The sequence below is a fragment of the Coturnix japonica genome, chromosome 6, assembly GCF_054131305.1.
Source record: "Coturnix japonica strain WE chromosome 6, WE-NBRP24, whole genome shotgun sequence".
Taxonomy (NCBI): domain Eukaryota; kingdom Metazoa; phylum Chordata; class Aves; order Galliformes; family Phasianidae; genus Coturnix; species Coturnix japonica.
The window spans coordinates 40,302,599-40,326,068 of NC_140668.1; the positions used below are offsets into that span (position 1 = coordinate 40,302,599).

The 23,470-nt window shown below is 44.6% G+C and overlaps 1 protein-coding gene and 1 long non-coding RNA gene across 7 annotated transcripts; both read left to right on the forward strand.

Moving 5' to 3' along the window:
• Window positions 1–929: 929 nt before the first annotated feature.
• Window positions 930–7,169, forward strand: LOC146760603 (carbohydrate sulfotransferase 6-like). Of its 6 annotated transcripts, none has more exons than XM_085551338.1 (3): window positions 930–1,013; window positions 5,644–5,959; window positions 6,036–7,169. In XM_085551338.1, exons 2-3 carry the CDS (start codon window positions 5,897–5,899, stop codon window positions 6,843–6,845), a joined length of 873 nt encoding a protein of 290 aa, XP_085407464.1. In that variant the 5' UTR covers window positions 930–1,013; window positions 5,644–5,896; the 3' UTR covers window positions 6,846–7,169. The 6 variants fall into 6 exon arrangements, with proteins under 6 accessions (XP_085407464.1, XP_085407466.1, XP_085407463.1 ...); XM_085551340.1 differs by having other exon boundaries at window positions 6,087–7,169; XM_085551339.1 differs by lacking the exon at window positions 930–1,013 and adding an exon at window positions 1,064–1,165.
• Window positions 7,170–12,988: 5,819 nt separating this feature from the next.
• Window positions 12,989–20,802, forward strand: LOC146760604 (uncharacterized). The gene is made up of 3 exons (XR_014947612.1): window positions 12,989–14,725; window positions 15,991–16,092; window positions 17,476–20,802. It is a non-coding gene; the product is annotated as an uncharacterized LOC146760604 (long non-coding RNA).
• Window positions 20,803–23,470: the final 2,668 nt, after the last annotated feature.

Below are 23,470 nucleotides of genomic sequence, written 5' to 3' on the forward strand. Positions count from 1 at the left end.
GGTAGCTGCCTTTACTCTTCTATCCTGTTATGTTCTTCCTGGTTAAGTTATGATAAGTAAGACTTATCAGAGCAGCAGTTTGCGGCTGCCTATGAGATTAGAAATGATGAATAGGTCTGGTTCAGGAAACAGAGAAAACATTTCTTCATGTTTTTCTTCAGGAGAGACCTGGAAAAGAAAAAAAGAAAGCACCACAGAACTTAAGAGAAGTGTGTAACTAAAGGAAGTGGGTGGCTCGGCTCGAAGGGAGCTGGAAGAAAAAGCATTTCTCGGAAGGCTGTCTTGTCTGTAAGGGTTCTTGCTTTAGTTTGCTGAACAACAGTAAGGAAAAATACCACTGCAAATCAGTGCTGTGCTGCTATATGGAACTACTGTGTGTGTAGTTGTTCAGCGATGGGGGCACAGAGGCGTGCAAAAATGAGCTGGATGTGAGGAAATGTCTTTAGCAGAAAGGTGAAGTCGGAGATTAAAATTTTTGCACATAAGCAGAAGTGGAAATGTAGATGCTTGGGGTGCCAACTATGTCACAACATACCTCAGGAGGTGGTTTTTTATGCTGGGGGGGAGGTGAACGCCAACAACCAAATGCCTCTAGGTGTGTTTAACGAACCAAGCAGCCTGTGTGCGGCAGTGACCTTGTGCTTCTCTCGGCTGCCTCGTCAGCAGCGCGCAGCCCATCACAGCCGGCCGAGGGGCACGGGCCCGAGGCGGAGTGGCCCCGGGTTGGCAGTGACGCTCCGGGCGGATCCCGGCTCCTTCGTCGCCCTCACGCCTGAGTCCCGCACCGCGGGGAGGCCGCGGCCCCGCCGAGTCGGTACAGCGCGGGGCGGGGCGGGCTGCCGGCCTGCCCTCGTCGGGCCGCTCCTCTCCCGGGGATGCTGCGGAGTCGGGGCGGATCGGCCCCTTCCCGGGCTCCTCCCGCTGCCGCCGCATTTCGGCCACGTCTGAAAGCGGCTCATTGTCTGCGGGGAGCTCGGCTCCGCGGCGGTGCCGGGAGGCGGCGGGGAGGGGAGGTACGTGCGGCCGGCCGGGCTCCGCGCCGTGCTCCGCGGGCTGCGCGCGCAGACGGGGGCGTCGGCGCAGCCGGGACCGTCTCGTCCGGAGTGAGCTCCATCCCTCCGGAGCGACACGGGCCGTGGGTTGGACGGCGGCTCGTGCTGCTGAGGTAGCTGTGCTGCCCGGCCCTGTGCCCGCCTCCGGCGCGGGGCAGCTGCCGAGCGGTGCCGGCGGTGCTGGGGGGGCGGTGGGGTTGGGTTGGGTTGGGTTCGGTTTGGTTGGGTTGGGATTGCTTTGGTTCGGTTGGGTTTGACTTGGTTTGCTTTGGTTCGGTTGGGTTTGGTTTGGTGTGTTTTTTCAGTCCCACTGGAGAACGTGGCTGATGGAGTTGCAGGATTTTCGCTCTGTTATTAGCCGCTGAGGTCAGGTGCAGTGGAGCGCATTTTCTGTCATTCTAGCGGATCCCGTCCCATGTTTCTAACACGTCCAGCCTGTTTCTAGATGAAAATAACATAGAGCCAAAGAATTGTATTTATTTCTTTCTTTATGTTTGGTTCTGCTTTCATGGGGCACTACTGGCAAAGGGTGAATGAGGTGAATGGTGTCTCCATGATCCCAGTTCTGTCATCCTTGAAAACAGTTCTCATTTCTTGAAGTCTTTATTGATGATCTTTACTCAGCTGTGTTAAGGTTGGGAACATTGACTGTTTCTGAGTAAAGTACTGGTAGCAACATTGCACGAGGAAATAGGTTTTGTAGTGCTAAGCCTTGATGTCATCTGTTGTTCATCAAACTATCTCATCTCAAACTGTTTGGGCTAAAAAAAAAAAAAACAAAAAAACAACAAAATGAAACCTCAATCCCTTTTTACAAATTGTTATTATTAATCTAATTTTATGGTCATACCATGAAAACCACGGTATGTTTTATCATATTATCAAATATTTAAGCTTCATCATTACCTGGAAGTGACTCCTCCAGTCAGATTTTTCACTAGACTGTATAAGAAATGAGGTCAGATTTCAAGATGTGTGATGATAGTTCGTTTATTGCACTTGGTTTCAGTTTCTACTTTCACTGGTGTGTGAAGATAATTCTGCAGGCAATCCTTGCAACTATTTAGCAAAACCATTGGGAAGGCATTTAGCTCTTTTTAAAATCTCGGTGGTTATGGAAGACACCCCCACCCCTCTCCAGCCAATCTACACATTGTTGGCAATGCAATAAACTTTGCCCTGTGAAGATGTACCATTTCTAGTTTGGGAAGATCACTGGGCAGCGCCATTGTGTCAGTGGGTGATTTATAGCAAGAATTACTACAGGACTGTGTCCTTTTCTTGGACCTGCTTTGTAAGGTTCCTGCATTTGTCACTGTTTGGAGCTGAAATGTTTTTTCTAATGCCAGCTGACAGAAGCTGTTCTGGTGCTGTGTTTCTTTTCTATACGCAGTGATGCGATGTCTTACACCTGAGATACGTAGTGAGTAAACCTCTCACTGGGTCTGTAAAATACAGACCCTTGAGTGAGCTTTGCTGTGTTTATCAAGTGGTGCACAAACATTCCTCTGTTAATTCTATCGAATGCATGATGATATTTACTGGTATGATCTCTGCAGTCACTACTGAGGTATGCCTTCCTTGGGGAATTACGGGGACAGAAATTATACTCACATTCAACTCTAATGATTGGTCTGTAAGACAGCACTTAGAGTATGATGAGCATATAGGATGAAATAATTTTCAGCAAAGAAAAGCCTAAGTGTACGATACAGTGAGCATTCATTTCTCAGTAGATGAAGTCTATTCTGAAAATCATTACATTGCATGTTTTTGCATTTTGTGGAAGTTGAAGTAATGTCTTTGTAAGAAGACATTCAAGAAATCATGAAGGCTTAGGCTTCAAAATGTGTCATAAATATAGACTACTTGTTTGCCTCAAGCTTAGGGCACTGCTTTCTTTCTGTCTGATAGGAATTTTAGTCAATAGGATGGTAGGATCTGTTTGGTTTTGTTTTAATCTGAAGTTAATTTTTATGAATGTATTAAGTCTCTTTGGGTTAAACTGTGTGGTGAAAGGAAGTTCACTCAATAATGATGTTGCTCTCAGTCTTCTGTAGATCCATTTTCTTGCTTACAACATAACTTGTCTTGTGTTGCAAAGAAATAAACGTCCCCAAAAGCACAAGCTCAACAAACCTTCTCAGCTTAAATGAGTTCACACCCACTCTATTTTTATATCATGTTAGGTCTGAAAAGTGCTCTGTTTAGATAGCAAGCTTATTGAGATGAGTACTATTGATGGTTGGTTGGTTGTTTTACCCTTCTGATTCAAACTGGATGGTTTTCTGCATTGTATCTCATCTTTTGGTGAGCAAAGGCAGGTGCTAATGGCTCTGCAGATCAGCATTCTATCAGGGCTGGCTTAAATGATGAAGAAAATAATCTCTTTGCTGTTTAATTAGTATAATTAGTTTTGTTTGCAAAATACATGGGAATGCTCATTGTAGTGCATACCGTGGGTTTACCTAGTCCAGAATCCTGTTTCTGATAGTAGCCATCATCAGACAAGCCTGATGAGTGAGCTTAACTCTAGACTGTGACCTGACTGCAGCTGTATGTGCAGATGCTTTTCAGACCTCATTCTGAGCACTTGCATCAGCTCATGAAAAGATAATTCTGCCCCAGGAGTTTGTTAGAATTAGGATTTGGATTATTCAATTTGCCAGAGCTTTTACCAAGGAAGGTGCTGTCATAAAAAAGTGTCCCCAAAATCGAAGAACATTGTAACTGTTATTAAAATAATGAATGCTTAGCAGCATCCATGTGTATGAAAGCATATATTGTGATACCAAGTATTGTGATACTTTGAGCTTTTCAGTGGTGTGAAAGGTGATTTGGTCACTGAGATGGCAGCTGAAGTGTCAGTAAGATGAGGAAATCTGGCTGCTCTGGTGCCTTCTCCAATTCTACCCTTTATTGATGGGTTGCATTCAGGAAGCCGGCTCTAGTAAGAAGTGCTGCTGTGAAGCAAAGAAGGGAGAAAAGAAGCGAGCTCCTTTGCTTTCCCAAAGGGAGCATGGCTAAGGCAGTTTGAAGATGCTGAGCTGCAGGTGGAGGAAGAGAGGGCAGGCAAATTGAGAGGCAGCACGGAACAAGGCGCAGAGCAGTTTTTCACTTAGTTCCTACCAGTGTTTAACCGTGTTGTTTTTCCACGTTTAAAGGAAGAGCTCGCCTAACAGCACCCTCTGGTGAGTCCTGCGGGGAAATACACGGGAGCAGAAGGAGCGCCCTGTACTGCGAGCTCCTGTCCCTTCTGATTAAAGATATGATGTCATGTGGTCTGCTTAGTAGGTATAGAAAGATTCAGAGTTTTACGGGAAGGTATTCAACAAGTTTTACTCGAGGTATTCAACAGCTTTTTGCATTTATGAGAAGTTGTGAAAGATCTCAGGATGTTATGAAGGTGTACGATAGGGCAGTAAGTTTAATATAAGCTTAAAGAACAGTAAAACTGGAGAGCGCTATTGCATATATAAAAGGATATTGATATGCAAATAGAATGACGTGTGCTCGGTTTGAGGAACTTAGAAATAAAAGGCAGTGTTATTGAGGACATTCTTGAACTGAATGTGTAGATGGTCTCATGCACTGGAACAGCCTGGACAGCATTCTCATGGGTTCTGCATTTTGTTGTGTAGTTATTTCTTTTTGCAGTTGGCACACACTGCTGGCTCATGTTGAGTCTCTCATCAAGCAACACTCCCAAATCCCTCTCCTCAGAGCTGCTCTTCCCCCCCCCCCCCCCAAGCTTGCCAAAGTCCCTCTGGATGGAATCCCTTTCCTCTAGCTGCCCCACTTGACTTGGTGCTGTCTACATATTGACTGCTTTGAAGTGAAATCTGCCAAAGTGAGAACAGAAAGGGTTAGGTGCCAAAAAACACAAGTAAAATGTTGTGAAGAATGCTTAACTCATCAATGGGTAGATCCTTCAGTACCGTATCTGTGTAATCCCTCGTGGGACACTGTAGCCCAAGTGCATGCATCAGTGGCTTGTTCCGTAGAACACTTATGGCCAGAAGCTGCTTCCAATTGCAAGTTTTCACCCTTCTGTAATTGTGAAAAATGAAGAGTTGTGCTTGATCATCAGCTGGTGAAGCATCCTACTGTCAGCACAGGGTGCATTGCTCAGTCACGTATAAGGTTATTTTGATTTCAGTAGCCACAGTTGTTAATGTTGCCACTTACTCCTTTCAAGGGATAGTAACCCTTGTAATTTTAGACCAAGACTGAAATACAGTGCAGTGATCAGGATTTTTTTTTATCCTTGGCAGCATTTGGCAGATTCCAAGTAGAGAGCATTTGGTATTTGAAGCAGTTGAGCAGCATCAAGATTTCTTTCAGCATCAAACTTTGCTCCAAAATTTGTTCTACAGTGATCTTGCTGTAGTGCATTGATTTAGTTCTGTTTCCAACACCCGTCCGTCTGCAGATGTTCTCCTCCCAGTACCGCTTATTAAGGAACCAAGTAGTGCCACATACAAATGTGTATTTAAAGAAAGGTCTTACTGATGCTAGAGTTTGTATTGCGTGTTATCCTTATTATACAATAGCATCAACTGCTCACCATTGTTTTCCTTTTCTTTTTCAGCTTTTTTTAATTGCCCAGTGAGAATGGCAAGGATTCGGATTTCCAGCACAATAATTACCCTTCTTGTTATGGTCCAGGCTGGACTGCTGCTCTTCATGTATGCCCGGTACAATAGCTTCACACCTCATTCAGAGAAGTCATCTCAAGTCCACATCCTCATCCTCTCCTCCTGGAGGTCGGGATCTTCTTTTGTTGGCCAGCTTTTCAGCCAGCACCCCAGTGTCTTCTACCTGATGGAGCCTGCGTGGCACGTATGGGTTACCATGTACCAGAACAGTGCCAAAGTCTTGCACATGGCAGTGCGGGACCTGGTCAGGTCAGTCTTTCTCTGTGACATGTCTGTTTTTGATGCCTACATGCCTTGGAAAAGAAACTTATCTGATCTTTTCCAGTGGGCAGTGAGTCGGGCTCTGTGTTCAGCTCCTGCTTGTGACTCCTTCCAGCGTACTGACATAACCAGTGAAATGGCATGCAAAACTCTTTGTGGGCGGTACCCATTCAGCAAGGTGGAAGAAGCCTGTAAAACCTACAGCCACGTTGTAATCAAGGAGGTCCGCTTCTTTGACCTGAAGGTCCTGTACCCGCTTCTCACTGATCCGTCCCTGAACCTAAAAATAATTCACTTGGTCCGTGACCCCAGGGCAGTTGTCAAGTCCCGAGAACAATCAGTCAAAGCATTAGCCCGTGACAATGGAATTGTTCTGAGCACCAATGGCACTAAAGTGGAAGACAGCAAATACAAAGTAATGCAAGAGATTTGTAGAAGTCATGTTCAGATTTATGAAACAGCGACTCTAAAGCCACCTGGCTTCCTTAAAGATCGCTACCTGATGATCCGTTTTGAAGATCTGGTAAGAGACCCGTTGGCAGAAATCTCAGAGATGTATAAATTTGCAGATCTCAGTTTGACCCCCAACCTCAAAAGCTGGGTCTACAACATCACACATGGACAGGGACCAGGAAAGAAGAAAGAAGCCTTTAAAATCACATCTCGAGATGCAGTTAATGTTTCCCAGGCCTGGAGAAATGTTCTTTCATTCCAGAAAATTAAAAAAATACAGGAAGTCTGCAAAGGTGCGATCAACATGCTGGGCTATCAGCTCGTGGATTCAGAACGAGAACAGAGAGATCTCTCACTGGATTTAGTGCTGCCAAGAAGACAAAACCAGTTCAGTTGGTCATCGTTTAATCCAAAGAACTAAGCAATTACTTTGAGAGGTGAGGGAGGGAAAAAGGCAGAGAGTAGCAATCTGTTGTGCAGTGTATGGGCAGTTGGAAAGTTCTTGGTTAATGAGTTGAATTAATTTGCTGGTTCACAAAGTAAGGAAAGCCTTTTTTTTTTTTTTTTTTTTTTTTTTTTTTGTGAGCTTCTTACACCACAAAACAAACAAACAAACAAAGTGAAAAATTCAGCAAGATGTTTGTGAGTTTGCAGATTTGCAGCTGAACTGCGGACTGTGCTGTTCTGACATTGTTCGTAAAATGGAATTTCAGTTCTTTCAATAAAAGACATCTTTGTTCATTGATTATAGTGTTGTTCCAGTTTCATACTTAAAATATTCAAGAATGTAAGTTTTTGATTGCTATAAAGGGAACACGATAGAAACTAATTTGCTTCTCCCCCCCTCCAAGAGTTACATGACCTTTTTTCTTTTGTTTTCAAATTGTTATGCAATTGTGAATTTTTTGTAGGCTTCTCTTGTTGCTTTTAATTTCAACAGCTGGAATAAGTGCAGTGGTTCTGTTGTAAAAGGCTGAAGCAGCAGGTGATCATTTTATAGGTTTCTTAGAGCTTTGCAGTGGTAGATTTTGCAGTCAAATGCTTGAATGGGGATGTTGGCATAGAGTGCAAAAAACAAGGTGTGAAAAAGCTTTGTTGGAGTTGCTGTTGAAACAGCATCTTAATGCTTTCCCAGATGTGTTTTAATAGTGCAACACAGTAGGCACACACTTGATTACTTCAGTGCAATTTGCATATAATTATCCCCTTTCTTCAACAGGTTTTGTTATTGAAGGTCACTGAGAAACATAAGGTGCCTTTCTTAATGTATTACATTTGAGAGTGGACAGTACGGGTATCCCATTAGGACTAATGGAAGAATGTTGTGCTGTATCTTATTTAGGATGAACACAAAGAATTTCATCAGTGTCCCTCCTGTCATCTGCTATAGGAAATGGATACTCCTGGCTCTCTGGATGTTTGAGAGTGTATCCATGGGTGTCTGTAGGGCCGCACCCATTGTTCCCAGGGACTGTCCTGATTGCTGTTCATGGGGTCTGTGGCTTTGAGCACCTGTCAGGGTTTGTAACCGTACTGCAGCAGGGCTAATGCTTGTTGTGAGCTCATTGAGAAAGACACTCGGGCTGCACCAAATATGGACGAAGATTCTATTTATTGAAATGAACTCCAGGAGGAAAACAAGAGAATGGTGTAAATTATTCTGTGTTCTTCAGATGCTGGAAAGCCTGAGTTGGGTGGAAGTGGTGACAGCTCCAGTAAGAGATTGTGTGTGGTGCAGATCTCATTGCATTGTATTATTATTTTTTATGCTTTTAAGGCGTGAATATGGTACATTCTTTCAAACAGGGAAAGGCTGAAAGACATTGATTTTTCTTTTCTTTTTTTTCCATGGAGCAGCAGTTCAGGTAAACACAGATAAGTTCTTCTCTGCCTCTCTGTTCCCCATAGGGGGATTTTAGGAATAGCTTCTGTGGTTGATTTCTTACTTGCTTATTTTAAATACTGAAAGAGACGTACCATTCTTCTTCTGCCTCTGTAGAACTCCCTTTGTTTCCTTTGTAGTTTTGAGTTGTGCTCTGGAGCAGAATGTACAGCTGGATTTAGAACAGCTGCCAAGGAGATGTCTGCAGGCAGATGGTGCTGGATGTCCCAGACAGAAGTCAGAAAGTTCCTTGCCTCCTCATAAAGTGTTCTTGTATTATTCTTATATTGCATTGTATGATGCTGCTGGGGCCAGACTGTTATTACAAGTCCATTATCAGTTTCCCAAAGGTGCTGCTGAGCAGTTGCTTAATGATGACTTACGCATACCTTATGTTTTGTATTAATTCTACCTTTGGCTCAGAAGCAGACCAGGTCCTCGAAACCGTGCCTGGGAATTGCACTGATACTGGAACAGCGGAGTCGTGGTGCTGGGGGCAGTGGAAGGTGCTGAGGCTGATCCTGGCATCGGTTGTGAGTAAAAGAACTGATGACAAATTGCTCAATATCCAAATGGATCCAGTAGAGATTTCCAAGCCTGGGGTGACCTGGATGGACTCTCAGAGCTGAGGGCAGGTACAGAAGCTGTTACTACTGTGTTATTTTTTATTCCTAAAGGGTTCCTGGCTGCAGTGTGTTAATGATTCCAAGCCATCCTTGGCGTCACTGCATCTCTCTGTATCTGTGCAATTGGTACCAGCTTTTGCAACACCTCAGACATGAAAGAAAAACACAAAAAAGCATAGGCCCGTCAATGTGCTGCGAATGTATTTAGTGACAGCCATTTCATTCCATTCCCAAGCTCTGAGCACAGAAGTGCGGGGTGGGGGAAGTTTTCCTTTTTTTTTTTTTTTTCTTTTTCAAGTTTTTCCTTTTCCTCACTTCGCTTTTTTTCTGCGCCGAGGGCGGGGCTGCAGGGACTGAGCACGGAATGGGCACGGAATGGGCACGGAATGGGCACGGAATGGGCAGGGGCTGGGCAGCGGCTGCGCGTCAATCCACTCGGAGTTGCCGTTTCCGCGGTCTCTTGTGCCCCCGCGCGGCCAATGGGGGGAATTGCGGTGGTGTATTTGTGTGTTAGTGCAGGCAGCGGGATGCACGGCGTGTGTGTGTGTGTGTGTGTGTGTGTTAGGGATGCACGGCAAGAAGGACGTTGTGGTCGCTGTGCACGGCAAATCCGCCCAGGTTTGCTCTGCTTAATCCTCGGTACAATAGTCCGGAACTACACGGCCTATAAGTAGCATTCACTGCTGTGCCGCACTAACGCATGCGCACTGCCGTCCTAAAACTGGCGCATGCGCACTGGCGCCCTTAAAAAAAAAAAACAAAAAACAAAAAAAAACACGCATGCGCAGTGGCGTCCTAAAGCTGGCGCATGCGTACTGTCATCCTTAAAAAAAAAAAAAAAACAAAACCACCAAAAAACTGGCGCGTGCGCACTAGCGTCCTAAAGCTGGCGCATGCGTACTGCCGTCCTAAAACTGGCGCATATTTATCATCACCCCAACAGCACCCTATTGTCACCCCCCCAAAAAAAACCGCATTTGACCCCTAAATGGCGCTGCGTACCCTTATAGCCTCACTGTGGGGCTCTATGGGGCTCAGTGGGTCTCTATGGGGCGCCGCGTTCCCTCTGGCTCCTCCTCCATCTCCTCGTGACTCCCGTTGTAAATAAGCGGCCGGTTCCGGTTCCAACCGGGACCCCCGAATCCCCCGCAACCCCATAACAGAAACACCGGAAACGGACAGCCGGAAATCGATCTTCACACCCCACAGCCGGAACCGGAAATAAGAACGCGGTCTCACTGATATCCCACAATCCCCTCCGCCGATTGCCACGTTATATCCCACAATACACCATACCGGAAGCGACGCTATTGCGCATGATCAAAATGGCGACCTCCAGGTGCCTCGTTATGCCGCGTTATATCCCACAATTTACCTTGCCGGAAGTTATGCTACTGCGCATGATCAAAATGGCGACTTCCGGTTGCCACGTTATATCCCACAATGCACCATACCGGAAGCGACGCTACTGCGCATGATCAAAATGGCGACCTCCAGGTGCCTCGTTATGCCACGTTATATCCCACAATGCACCATACCGGAAGCGACGCTACTGCGCATGACAAACATGGCGACCTCCAGGTGCCTCTTTATGCCACGTTATATCCCACAATGCACCATACCGGAAGCGACGCTACTGCGCATGACAAAAATGGCGACCTCCAGATGCCTCGTTATGCCGCGTTATATCCCACAATGCACCATACCGGAAGCGACGTTACTGCGCATGACAAACATGGCGACCTCCAGGTGCCTCTTTATGCCACGTTATATCCCACAATGCATTATACCGGAAGCGACGCTACTGCGCATGACAAAAATGGCGACCTCCAGATGCCTCGTTATGCCGCGTTATATCCCACAATGCACCATACCGGAAGCGACGCTACTGCGCATGACAAAAATGGCGACCACCAGGTGCCTCGTTATGCCGCGTTATATCCCACAATGCTCCATACCGGAAGCGACGCTACTGCGCATGATCAAAATGGCGATCTCCAGATGCCGCGTTATGCCGCGTTATATCCCACAATCCACCTTGCCAGAAGTGACGCTATTTTTCAGTATGAAAATGGCGGCCGCGACGTGCCGGGAGACTGTGGGGCTTTATGGGGCTCTGTGGGGCTTCTATGGGGCACTGTGGGGCTCTATGGGGCTCTCTAGGGCTTCTGTGGGGCACTGTGGAGCTTCTATGAAGCGCTGTTTATGTGTCTCTATGTGGCTGTACGGGGTTATGCGGGGCCTCCACTATCACCACCATCGTTCCCCTCACACCGCCCACATCGCTGCCCCCCCCACCATTACCCCGATCTACCCCATTACCCCCATCACCCCCATTATCTCCATCACCCCATTATCACCATCACCCCTATTACCCCCATTATCACCATCACCCCCATTATCTCCATCACCCCCATTACCCCACCATTGTCCCCCACTGTCCCCCCCCAACTGGAACCTCTCCCCCATTCATCACCGTTGTCCACCACCATCCACTGCTGTCACACCCATCACCTCCCCCCCACGTCAGCCCACTGCCCAATTCCAAGTGGTTTTCTTCCACCGTAACGCGTCTTTTATTGGTTTTATTCTGCTCTAACCCTGCTTTTCTTATTTTTCTTCCGCTCTAACCCTGTTTTTCTTGGTTTCCCTTTATTCGATCCCTGCTTTTCTTGTATTTCTTCTGCTCTAACCCTGCTTTTCTTGGTTTTCTTCCGCTCCAAACCTGCTTTCTTGGTTTTCTTCTATTCAAACTTTGCTTTTCCTCGTTTTCATCCCCTTTAACCCGTCTTTACTTGGTTTTCCTTCGCTATACAATGCTTTTCTTGTATTTCTTCCAATCTAACCCTGCTTTTCTTGGTTTTCTTCTGATTTAACCCTGCTTTTCTTGGTTTTCTTCCTCTCTAATCCTGCTTTTCTTGGTTTCCTTCCACTTTAACCCACCTTTTCTTGGTTTTCATCTGCTCTAACACTGCTTTTCTTGGTTTTCTTCTGCTATACCCATCTTTTCTTGGTTTTCTTTCTTTCTAACCCGTCTTTTCTTTGTTTTCTTCCTCTCTAAATTGTTGTTTCTTGGTTTTCTTCCCATCTAACCTTGCTTTTCTAGGTTTTCCTGCTGCTCTAATTTGTCTTTTCTTGGTTTTCTTCCGCTCTAACCCTGCTTTTTTTTTGTTTTCTTATATTTTAACCCTGCTTTTTTTGGTTTTCTTCTGCTCTTACCCATCTTTTCTTAATTTTTTTACCCTTGCCTTAGTGAGGCCCCCTTTCCCTTTCTGTAGCTAAGTGTTCTGTTTTCATCTACTATGGCTCCTTTTTCACTATTCAGTCCCTCATCTACTCATCATCACGTTCCAACATGGTTCCTTGTGTAACTCCATTGATACCTCCACATCTACATACAGCTTCATTGGCAAACATCAGCTCCATGTCCCCCCCAGACACCTCAAAATCCCCCCCTCAATCATTTCTGCCCCCCATCAGCTCAGCATTATTCCAGTATCAGAACCAGAACTCACCTCCTGTAGTGCTGTTCTAGGCCGAGCAATGTGATGGTGGAGAAGCCAAGTCCTGGAGCTCCATCCAGCAGCTCTTGGTCCAAGGCAGCAACAGAGCAAAAGAGCTTGTTCATGTGGGTAGATGTGACCTCAGCAAGGAGCTCCAGCAAATACCTGCTGCCTCCCAGTGCCAGCCCTTATATGAGCACCAGGAGGGGGCAGAGCCAGCCCTGCAGCCAATCGGATGCGTTGCCTGCACTTGGGCTGTACTGCTGTGTCTCCGCCCCATCATGGCTTCCAACCATGACTAAGCATTTCTATTATATCACCCTAATTATATCATGATATCATCGCCCCCCTCACCCCCCATCATTCCAATGTCCCCCCCCATAACCCCCCCATCATCCCAACATCCCCCCAGCATCAACCCCAGAGCGGTGCCCACAGTGTCACCCCATTGCGACACTGAGATCTGCACCCCTGTGTCCATATACTGTGCTGTCGTTTCTCCTCTATCCATAACCATCCCCTTTAAGAACAAATAAATGTAATTATTCACCTGTTACTGCTTTGTTTTTCTCTTTGTTGTCGATTGGAGCTGTTATGTAACATCCTGATTGGGCACCTGCTGAGGGGAGGGGCCCACCCCATGGGCACAGGTGGGGGCCGTTGAGGGGTGAATTGCGATTGGTTGGAGCCTGGCTCCTCCCCTCCTTGATTGGTATTTAAGGGCTGGGAAGGGCAGGGGGCAGCATCAGTTCCAGCTCGGTGCTCCTAGGGGAGCATTGAGGGAGAGGATTCTCCTTCCTGCTGCTTTCGAGCTTTGGACGCCATATGGGATGCGACTCTGCTTGGAGATCCTTTCCTTTGGGGTCTATGGTGAGTCTTTGACTTTGCAATGGGGTAAGGAATTTCTTCTTTATTACTGGGCTGATGTCTTCTCCTTTTGATTGCTCCTAACAGCACTTATGGATGGGGGTGAGAAGGAGCTGTATCTAGAGCCTCCTTCCTTTGGATGGAAGGCTCAGCCTTCACAATGGGGTGAGCGATCTCTTCTTTATTGCAGGGTTTGGGGGTGGAATGGGTCACTTTGGGATGCTCCATCCCTACAGGTGTTTGAGGCTGTGGGACCTTGTTGTGGTGGTTGGTGACTGTCCCCATAGCAGGGGGGTTGAATGGAGATGGTCGTGATGGTCTTCACTGCTGATCATCATTTGATTCTATGCTCATATATTGCAGAGTATCAGCCCCAGTGCTGGTTCCTATGGGACGTTGTTCATCACTATCTCCACCTGGACACGAAGCCATTGGCTGCTGCTCTCTGGACTCGCTTCTACAGCCAGTTCTTCATCCATTTCATCATCTTCCCATCTGCTTGGTGTCTTCATCACTTGGACATGAGGATGGTGTGGGGTCCTGCATCAGAGGCCTTGTTGAAGTCTAAGTAGATGATATCAGCAGCTCTTCCTTCGTCTACTGATGTATCAGCGTCATCACAGAAGTCTATAAGGTCGGTCAATGAGGATTTGCCCTTGGTGAGGCCGTGTTGGTTCTCCGTCATCACCTCCTGCCTTCCATGAGCCCTGGGTCCTTCTATGAGGATCTCCATCATCACCTCCTGCCTTCCATGAGCCCTGGGTCCTTCTATGAGGATCTCCGTCATCACCTCCTGCCTTCCATGAGCCCTGGGTCCTTCTATGAGGATCTCCATCATCACCTCCTGCTTCAATGAGCCCTGGCTCCTTCTATGAGGATCTCCATCATCACCTCCTGCTTCAATGAGCCCTGGGTCCTTCTATGAGGATCTGCTTTGTGGTCATTCCCAGCACAGCAGTGGGACCGACAGGTCAGCCGTTCCTGGGCTCATCCCTTCTACCTTCCTACAAAGGAGCGCCATGTTGGCCGTGTTTCTGCTCACCGGACTGCACCCCATTGTCACCACTTCTCAGTCTGCGATGCGTCTCATCTGGACTCATAGACTGTTTGATTTCAGGACCTTGGTTGGTCTTGCACTGGTTTGTTGACCTTATAAGGTCCAGTGGGGTCTCACGGGGCCCCGCTGGTTCCAGTGGGGTCTCATGGGGCCCCGTTGGTTCCTCCATCCGTCCCAACCAAACCCCAAGGTGAGTGCTGTGTCTATGAGCTGCCCTGCAGATGTGGGCAGTGCCTTCATTGCCGTGTTGTGTCCTACAGGTTCCAGCAGAGCACAGAGATGTGCGGCTCCTGTTGAGAGCAGCGAGGAACAGAAACCTGCATTGCCTGGACCCAGCTTTGCTGATGGTAACTCTCAGCCCAGCAGGTAAGGGCAGCAAACACAATTGCTTTTAACCTGTTCCATACTGAGATTGAAGGTAATGTTCCATTATTATAATGATAATGTCTGCTCTCATCCTTCTGCATTCTCTTTTCCTCTGTTCTCTGCTGTTTCTCCAGCATTTCCTGCAGTGTTTCCTTTGTTCCTCATTTTGCTGTTCTGTTCATTCTATGGGCCTTGTTGTTCATTTTGGTGCTTCATTCCCTTCAGCCTTTCATTCCATGTTGGAGTTCCAAGCAGTTTCCTCTGCCGCGTTGCCCCCCATCTTGATGTTTCTTGTAGTGCCCTTTTGGGCCTTGCCCCCCATCTTGATGTTTCTTGTAGTGCCCTTTTGGGCCTAGCCATCCATCTTGATGTTTCTTGTAGTGCCCTTTTGGGCCTTGTCCCCCATCTTGATGTTTCTTGTAGTGCCCTTTTGGGCCTTGCCCCCCATCTTGATGTTTCTTGTAGTGCCCTTTTGGGCCTTGCCCTCCATCTTGATGTTTCTTGTAGTGCCCTTTTGGGCCTAGCCATCCATCTTGGTGTTTGCTGCAGTTTTCTCTTCAGCGTTGCCCTCCATCTTGATGTTTTACGTGGTCTTTTTTTGGCCCTTGCCCTCCATCTTGATGTTTCAGCGGTGCTGTTTTGGGCCTTGCCCTCTGTTTTGCAGTTCCATGCAGCGTTCTTTTAGGCCTTGCCCTACATCTTGTTGTTGTATGTGCCCTTTTGGGCCTTGCTCTCCATCTTGCTGTTCCCTGCCATGTTCTCTTGGGCCATGTCCTCCTTTTTGTTGTTCCTGCAGTGTTCTTTTGCTGTTTCCATTTGGCCTCCTACGCTGCCTTCCCTTTGCCCTCTGTTCTTGGTGTTTCATACCACTCTCCTTGCTGTTTCTTTACCTTAGACTTTCCCTTGGCTGTTCTATTACTGTTGCCCTTGCCTTACTGTTGGTGTTTCTTTGCTTCTCTTTTGTTGGGGCTTTCTGTGGTTGTTCTGTCTTTGCCTTTGGCTCTATGGGGTTTGGTGGGAGGCAGCGTTCATGTTAATGTTGACCTGAAGGGAACTTTTTGGGATAATTGCAGGAACTTTATGGCCTTAATGGGAAATTTAGTGATAACTGCAGTTGTCTGCAGAGTATCTGTAAGTAGAACCCTTTGTTTTTAATTCTATTAATTCTAATCATAGTGCAAAATGCCATTTTAAAGTAATTGCACCTTTAACCTTAGAAATAGCATTACTTCTGTTTCTAATAGTATTTATCCTATCCCTAATAGCATGGATTCTATCCTACTGCTGAGAGCAGCGAGGAACAGAAACCTGCATTGCCGGGAATGCTCCAGACCCAGCTTTGCTGATGGTAACTCTCAGCCCAGCAGGTAAGGGCAGCACACACAATTGCTTTTTACCTGTTCCATACTGAAATTGAAGGTAACGTTCCATTATTATAATGATAATGTCTGCTCTCATCTGTCTGCATTCTCTTTTCCTCTGTTCTCTGCTGTTTCTCCAGCATTTCCTGCAGTGTTTCCTTTGTTCCTCATTTTGCTGTTCTGTTCATTCTATGGGCCTTGTTGTTCATTTTGGTGCTTCATTCCCTTCAGCCTTTCATTCCATGTTGGAGTTCCAAGCAGTTTCCTCTGCCGCCTTGCCCCCCATCTTGATGTTTCTTGTAGTGCCCTTTGGGGCCTTGCCCCTCATCTTGATGTTTCTTGTAGTGCCCTTTTGGGCCTAGCCATCCATCTTGATGTTTCTTGTAGTGCCCTTTTGGGCCTTGCCCTCCATCTTGATGTTTCTTGTAGTGCCCTTTTGGGCCTAGCCATCCATCTTGGTGTTTGCTGCAGTTTTCTCTTCAGCGTTGCCCTCCATCTTGATGTTCCTTGCAGTGTTCTTTTGGGCCTTGTCCTCATCTTGATGTTCTGCGTGATGTTCTCTTTGGCCTTGCCCTCCATCTTGATGTTTTACGTGGTCTTTTTTTGGCCCTTGCCCTCCATCTTGATGTTTCAGCGGTGCTGTTTTGGGCCTTGCCCTCTGTTTTGCAGTTCCATGCAGTGTTCTTTTAGGCCTTGCCCTACATCTTGTTGTTGTATGTGCCCTTTTGGGCCTTGCTCTCCATCTTGATGTTCTCTGTAGTGTTCTTTATGGCTTTGCTCTATTTTGCAGTTCCATGCAGCATTCTTTTGGGCCTTGCCCTCTATTTCATTGTTCCCTTTGTTGTTCTCTTGGCTCCCCACGCTGTTTTCCCTTTGGCCTTTGTTCTTGGTGTTCCCTATAATGGCCTGTTTGCTGTTGCTTTTGCTTTGGTTTTCCCTTGGCTTTCCTTATTGCTTTTGCCCTTGCCTTACCCTTGGCTGCTTGCTTTGCTTTTCTGTTGCAGCGTCTTTCTGTGGTTGTTCTGCTTGCGTTTGGTCTTTGGGATTTGCTGGGAGGTTTTGTTTGTGTTAATCTTGATCTGCTCCCCCGGCTTAATGCGGGTTGTAGTGATAAAGTCTGTAACCTGTATTTGTTAATGGAACTGATATTTACCTCATATTTACCCAATACTCAAGGTGTCTGTTCTGATAAGTGCAGTCATAAAAGTGATGCTCAGTGCTTTATGTGAAAGTCACTTTAATTATGGTTGTAGTGTGGGATACAATTGTTAAACTTACTGCAAATCTAGACTTAAAAGTACCATTAATTATATCCGTAATAGCATTAATTATATCCCTAATAGCATTAATTGTATCCCAGCGCCTTCATTGCCTTTTTTTGTCCAGCAGGTTCCAGCAGAGCACAGAGATGTGCGGCTCCTGATGAGAGCGGCAAGGAACAGAAACCTGCATTGCTTGGACCCAGCTTTGTTGATGGTAACTGTCAGCCCAGCAGGTAAGGGCAGCACATAGCAATTGTTTTTTACTTGTTATGTACTGAGATGCGAGGTTAGTGGTTTTGACTTCATTTCTGCACTCTGTGGTGTCCTATGGGCTGTCTGTGCTTGTCCTACTGTGTTGTCTTTGTGTTTGGTCTTTGATGTTGCTCAACTGTTTCTTGCAGTGTTTTTCTTGCCCTCCATTTTGACATTCTTTGAGGCATTCTCTTGGGCCTTGCCCTCCATTTTGGCATTCCTTGCGTTGTTCTCTTGGGCCTTGCCCTCCATTTTGGCGTTCCTTGCATCGTTCTCTTTGGCTTTGCCCTCCATTTTGGTGTATCTTGCATCATTCTTTTGGACTTTGCTGTCCATTTAGGCATCCATTGCATCATTCTTTTGGACTTTGCTGTCCATTTAGGCATCCATTGCATCATTCTTTTGGACTTTGCTGTCCATTTAGGCATCCATTGCATCATTCTTTTGGACTTTGCCGTCCATTTAGGCATCCATTGCATCATTCTTTTGGACTTTGCCGTCCATTTAGGCATCCATTGCATCATTCTTTTGGGCTTTGCAGTCCATTTTGCCATTCCTTTTCTTGTTCTCTTGGGCTTTGCCCTCCTTTTCAGTGTTCTCTGCATCCTTTTGTAGGGCCTTGCCCAATATTTTGATATTCTCTTGGGTGCTTTCTTCCATTTTGCTGTTGCCTGCATCATTTTGTTGCGCCTTTATGTCCCTATTCCTGTTCTCTGCTGAGTGTTGTGTTGTATTATGTTCTGTTTTGATGTTTTTTGTGCTGCTCTTTTGGGCCTTGCTGTTCATTTTGGCATTCTCTGTGTTCTTCTTTTGTACTTTTAGCTCTATTTTGGTGTTTTTTGTAGCTGATTATTGGGCCTTGCCCACTATTTTACATTTTCATGTCCCACTGGCTTCAGCCCATTGATCTAACTATCTGCTTTTCTTCCTTAGGGCCCTTATATTCCCTGGCTGATGGATGTTCCCCTTTGATGCAGCGCTCCATGCTGCCATGCAGGCGTTCAATAAAGCTTTGGGGGGCTGACGATCCATCACAACAGCACATCAGCTACATGTTAGTCAATTAACCTCCATTTAATTGGAATTAGCTTTTGAGTTAAGTTCTGTTAACCAAATTGGATTAAAGTTTGCGTTCAGTTAACCTTACCCAAATTGGTTTTAGATTTGACATCACACTTAAACAAATTGGTTTTAGCTTAGTAATCTATTAACTTCACCCAGATTGGGTTTTGTTTTGTAATCATTTAACTGCAACTAAATTGGTTTTTGATTTGTTGTCAATTAATCTTAATCAAATTGGTTATAGCTTTTCAATTAATTCTTTTAACAAAATTGGCTTTAGCTTTCAATCAGTCATTGTTAATCAAATTGGCTTTAGTTTTGCCATTTTATTTTTCATTGTTAATCAAATTGGCTTTATTTTTGCCATTTTATTTTTAATTAAATTTACTTTAGTTTTGCAATCATTTAATGTTACTTAAATTGGTTGTAGCTTTACAGCCGTTTAAGTTTAATCTAATTGGCTGTAGCTTTGCAATCTATCTACCTTAATTGAATTGGCTTTAGCTTTGCATTCAATTGATCTTAACCCAATTGGCTTTAACTTTGCTATTATTTAACCTTAACCAAATTTACTTTAGTTTTGCAATCATTTAATGTTACTTAAATTGGTTGTAGCTTTACAACCATTTAAGTTTAATCTAATTGGCTGTAGCTTTGCAGTCTATCTACCTTAATTGAATTGGCTTTAGCTTTGCAATCATTTAATCTTAAACTAATTGGCTTTACCTTTGCAATCATTAAATTTTAAACTAAATTGGCTTTAACTTTGCAATCATTTAACCTTAACCAAATTGGTTTAAGGTTTGATTTCAATTAATATCTGCCAAATTGGCTTTATTTATCCTTGCTTACGGGGCTGGGCTAGCCCATTTTTTTTCTATCCGGGCTAACCCAGCCCCGTAACCACTATCTATGGCCTGAGGGAGCCGAGTTGCTTCCTGGCCACTCTTTGACTTGTGCCCATTTGCGGCCACTCTTTGACTCGTGCCCATTTGTGGCCACTCTTTGACTTGTGCCCATTTGCGGCCATTATGAGATTTACGCTGATTTCAGCGTGTTCAATTATTTTTTGTCAACCAAATCGGCTTTTGTTCTGGAGTCAATTAATTTCAACCCAGATTGGCTTCAGCTTTCTATTCAATTATTGTCAACCAAATTTTGATTTAGCTTTGGAATCTAAATTTCTAATCCAAATTGGCTTAAGTTTTGCATTCAATTAATATCAACTAAATTGGCTTTAAATTTGGCTTTAAATTTGGCTTTAAATTAACTCAAATTAACTCAAATTAATTGGCTATATTTTTGAAATCAAATTATTTTAGCCAAATTGGCTTTATTTATCCTTGCTTACGGGGCTGGGCTAGCCCATTTTTTTTCTATCCGGGCTAACCCAGCCCCGTAACCACTATCTATGGCCTGAGGGAGCCGAGTTGCTTCCCGGCCACTCTTTGACTCGTGCCCATTTGTGGCCACTCTTTGACTTGCGCCCATTTGTGGCCATTTTGAGTTACGCTGGTTTCAGCGCTGTGCTGTTACTTTGAATGTGCCACATTGGCTTTAGCTTTGCAGTCAATTATTGTTAATGAAATTTGCTTTAATACTGAGTCCATTCATGTTTGTGTTATTGAGTTCAATTTTGCCTTGCTGTGTATATAATGTGCTGATGCTGTAATTGTACCTTGTGCCACGCAATGTACTGTATATTTGGATGCTGTGTCTGTCAACTGCGCTGTGCCCTGCACTCAACACGTCGATGCTGCGCCTGTAACCCGGGATGGACAATTTGCTGTGTATATGGATGTTGTACATGTAAAATGTATTGTGCAATGTGCTCTATGTGTTGATGTGATGGTTGAACATTGTGCTGTGCCATGTTCTCAATGTATCAATGCTGTGCCTGTAAACTGTGTTGTGCTCTGTATTGACTGTGCTGATGTTTGTACTCAATACTGGGATCTTGTGAGTTGTATCTTGTGCTATTTGTACTGTATATCTGGATGTTGTGCCATGTACTGAACTGCTGTATCCACTTTGTGCTTGTAAATATGATGTTGTTGCTGTATTGTGTTTGTACTATTGTATGAGTTGTATATTGTGTTGATGGAGCTGTAATAAAGAAACAGTTGTGGTGTGTCGTTAATTGTCATCTGCAGGCGATGGAGCAGAATCTAAGGTAGGTGTGACAGGTAAGTGGGGCATGGTAGCACTAGAAGGGCTGTTAGTTCAGTGTATGTAGTTGTTCAGGTTGATTCTGAGTTCGGTTGTAGCTGCAGTAAGTCAGATTGTGCGTGTAGTTGGTCACAAGGTCAGTGCAGTTGTTGATGAACTTAGTTTGTGAGTGTAGATGTGCAGGTTGTTGGTGAACTTAGCTTGTTGGAGCTGGTTGCCTTGTTGGTGTAGTTGGTCATGTTGTGTGTGAACTTTGTTGGCAGAGTAGCTCAGTTTTGTGCTGAATGTTGTTTGTGAGCGTAGCTGGAACAGTAAGTGGAGATGTGGAGTTATAAGTGTAGTTGGTCAAGTTGCTGCTTAACTTTGGTTGTAAGAAGTAGTTCTTGTGAGTGAGTTCGGTTATAGGGTTATAGGGTTATAGGGTTATAGGGTTATAGGGTTATAGGGTTATAGGGTTATAGGGTTATAGGGTTATAGGGTTATAGGGTTATAGGGTTATAGGGTTATAGGGTTATAGGGTTATAGGGTTATAGGGTTATAGGGTTATAGGGTTATAGGGTTATAGGGTTATAGGGTTATAGGGTTATAGGGTTATAGGGTTATAGGGTTATAGGGTTATAGGGTTATAGGGTTATAGGGTTATAGGGTTATAGGGTTATAGGGTTATAGGGTTATAGGGTTATAGGGTTATAGGGTTATAGGGTTATAGGGTTATAGGGTTATAGGGTTATAGGGTTATAGGGTTATAGGGTTAGGGTTAGGGTTATAGGGTTATAGGGTTATAGGGTTATAGGGTTATAGGGTTATAGGGTTATAGGGTTATAGGGTTATAGGGTTATAGGGTTATAGGGTTATAGGGTTATAGGGTTATAGGGTTATAGGGTTATAGGGTTATAGGGTTATAGGGTTATAGGGTTATAGGGTTTATAGGGTTATAGGGTTATAGGGTTATAGGGTTATAGGGTTATAGGGTTATAGGGTTATAGGGTTATAGGGTTATAGGGTTATAGGGTTATAGGGTTATAGGGTTATAGGGTTATAGGGTTATAGGGTTATAGGGTTATAGGGTTATAGGGTTATAGGGTTATAGGGTTATAGGGTTATAGGGTTATAGGGTTATAGGGTTATAGGGTTATAGGGTTATAGGGTTATAGGGTTATAGGGTTATAGGGTTATAGGGTTATAGGGTTATAGGGTTATAGGGTTATAGGGTTATAGGGTTATAGGGTTATAGGGTTATAGGGTTATAGGGTTATAGGGTTATAGGGTTATAGGGTTATAGGGTTATAGGGTTTATAGGGTTATAGGGTTATAGGGTTATAGGGTTATAGGGTTATAGGGTTATAGGGTTATAGGGTTATAGGGTTATAGGGTTATAGGGTTATAGGGTTATAGGGTTATAGGGTTATAGGGTTATAGGGTTATAGGGTTATAGGGTTATAGGGTTATAGGGTTAATAGGGTTATAGGGTTATAGGGTTATAGGGTTATAGGGTTATAGGGTTATAGGGTTATAGGGTTATAGGGTTATAGGGTTATAGGGTTATAGGGTTATAGGGTTATAGGGTTATAGGGTTATAGGGTTATAGGGTTATAGGGTTATAGGGTTATAGGGTTATAGGGTTATAGGGTTATAGGGTTATAGGGTTATAGGGTTATAGGGTTATAGGGTTATAGGGTTATAGGGTTATAGGGTTATAGGGGTTATAGGGTATAGGGTTATAGGGTTATAGGGATATAGGGTTATAGGGTTATAGGGTTATAGGGTTATAGGGTTATAGGGTTATAGGGTTATAGGGTTATAGGGTTATAGGGTTATAGGGTTATAGGGTTATAGGGTTATAGGGTTATAGGGTTATAGGGTTATAGGGTTATTATAGGGTTATAGGGGTTATAGGGTTATAGGGTTATAGGGTTATAGGGTTATAGGGTTATAGGGTTATAGGGTTATAGGGTTTTAGGGTTATAGGGTTATAGGGTTATAGGGTTATAGGGTTATAGGGTTATAGGGTTATAGGGTTATAGGGTTATAGGGTTATTGGGTTATAGGGTTATAGGGTTATAGGGTTATAGGGTTATAGGGTTATAGGGTTATAGGGTTATAGGGTTTAGGGTTATAGGGTTATAGGGTTTATAGGGTTATAGGTTATAGGGTTATAGGGTTATAGGTTTATAGGGTTATAGGGTTATAGGGTTATAGGGTTATAGGGTTATAGGGTTATAGGGTTATAGGGTAGGGTTATAGGGTTATAGGTTATAGGTTATAGGTGTTATAGGGATATAGGGTTATAGGTTTATAGGGTTATAGGGGTATAGGGTTATAGGGTTATAGGGTTTATAGGGTTATAGGGTTATAGGGTTATAGGGTTATAGGGTTATAGGGTTATAGGGTTTATAGGGTTATAGGGTTATAGGGTTATAGGGTTATAGGGTTATAGGGTTATAGGTTTATAGGGTTATAGGGTTAGGGTTATAGGGTTTTAGGGTTATAGGGTTTTAGGGTTATAGGGGTATAGGGTTATAGGGTTAATGGGTTATAGGGTTATAGGGGTTATAGGGTTATAGGGTTATAGGGTTATAGGGTTATAGGGTTATAGGGTTATAGGGTTATAGGGTTATAGGGTTATAGGGTTATAGGGT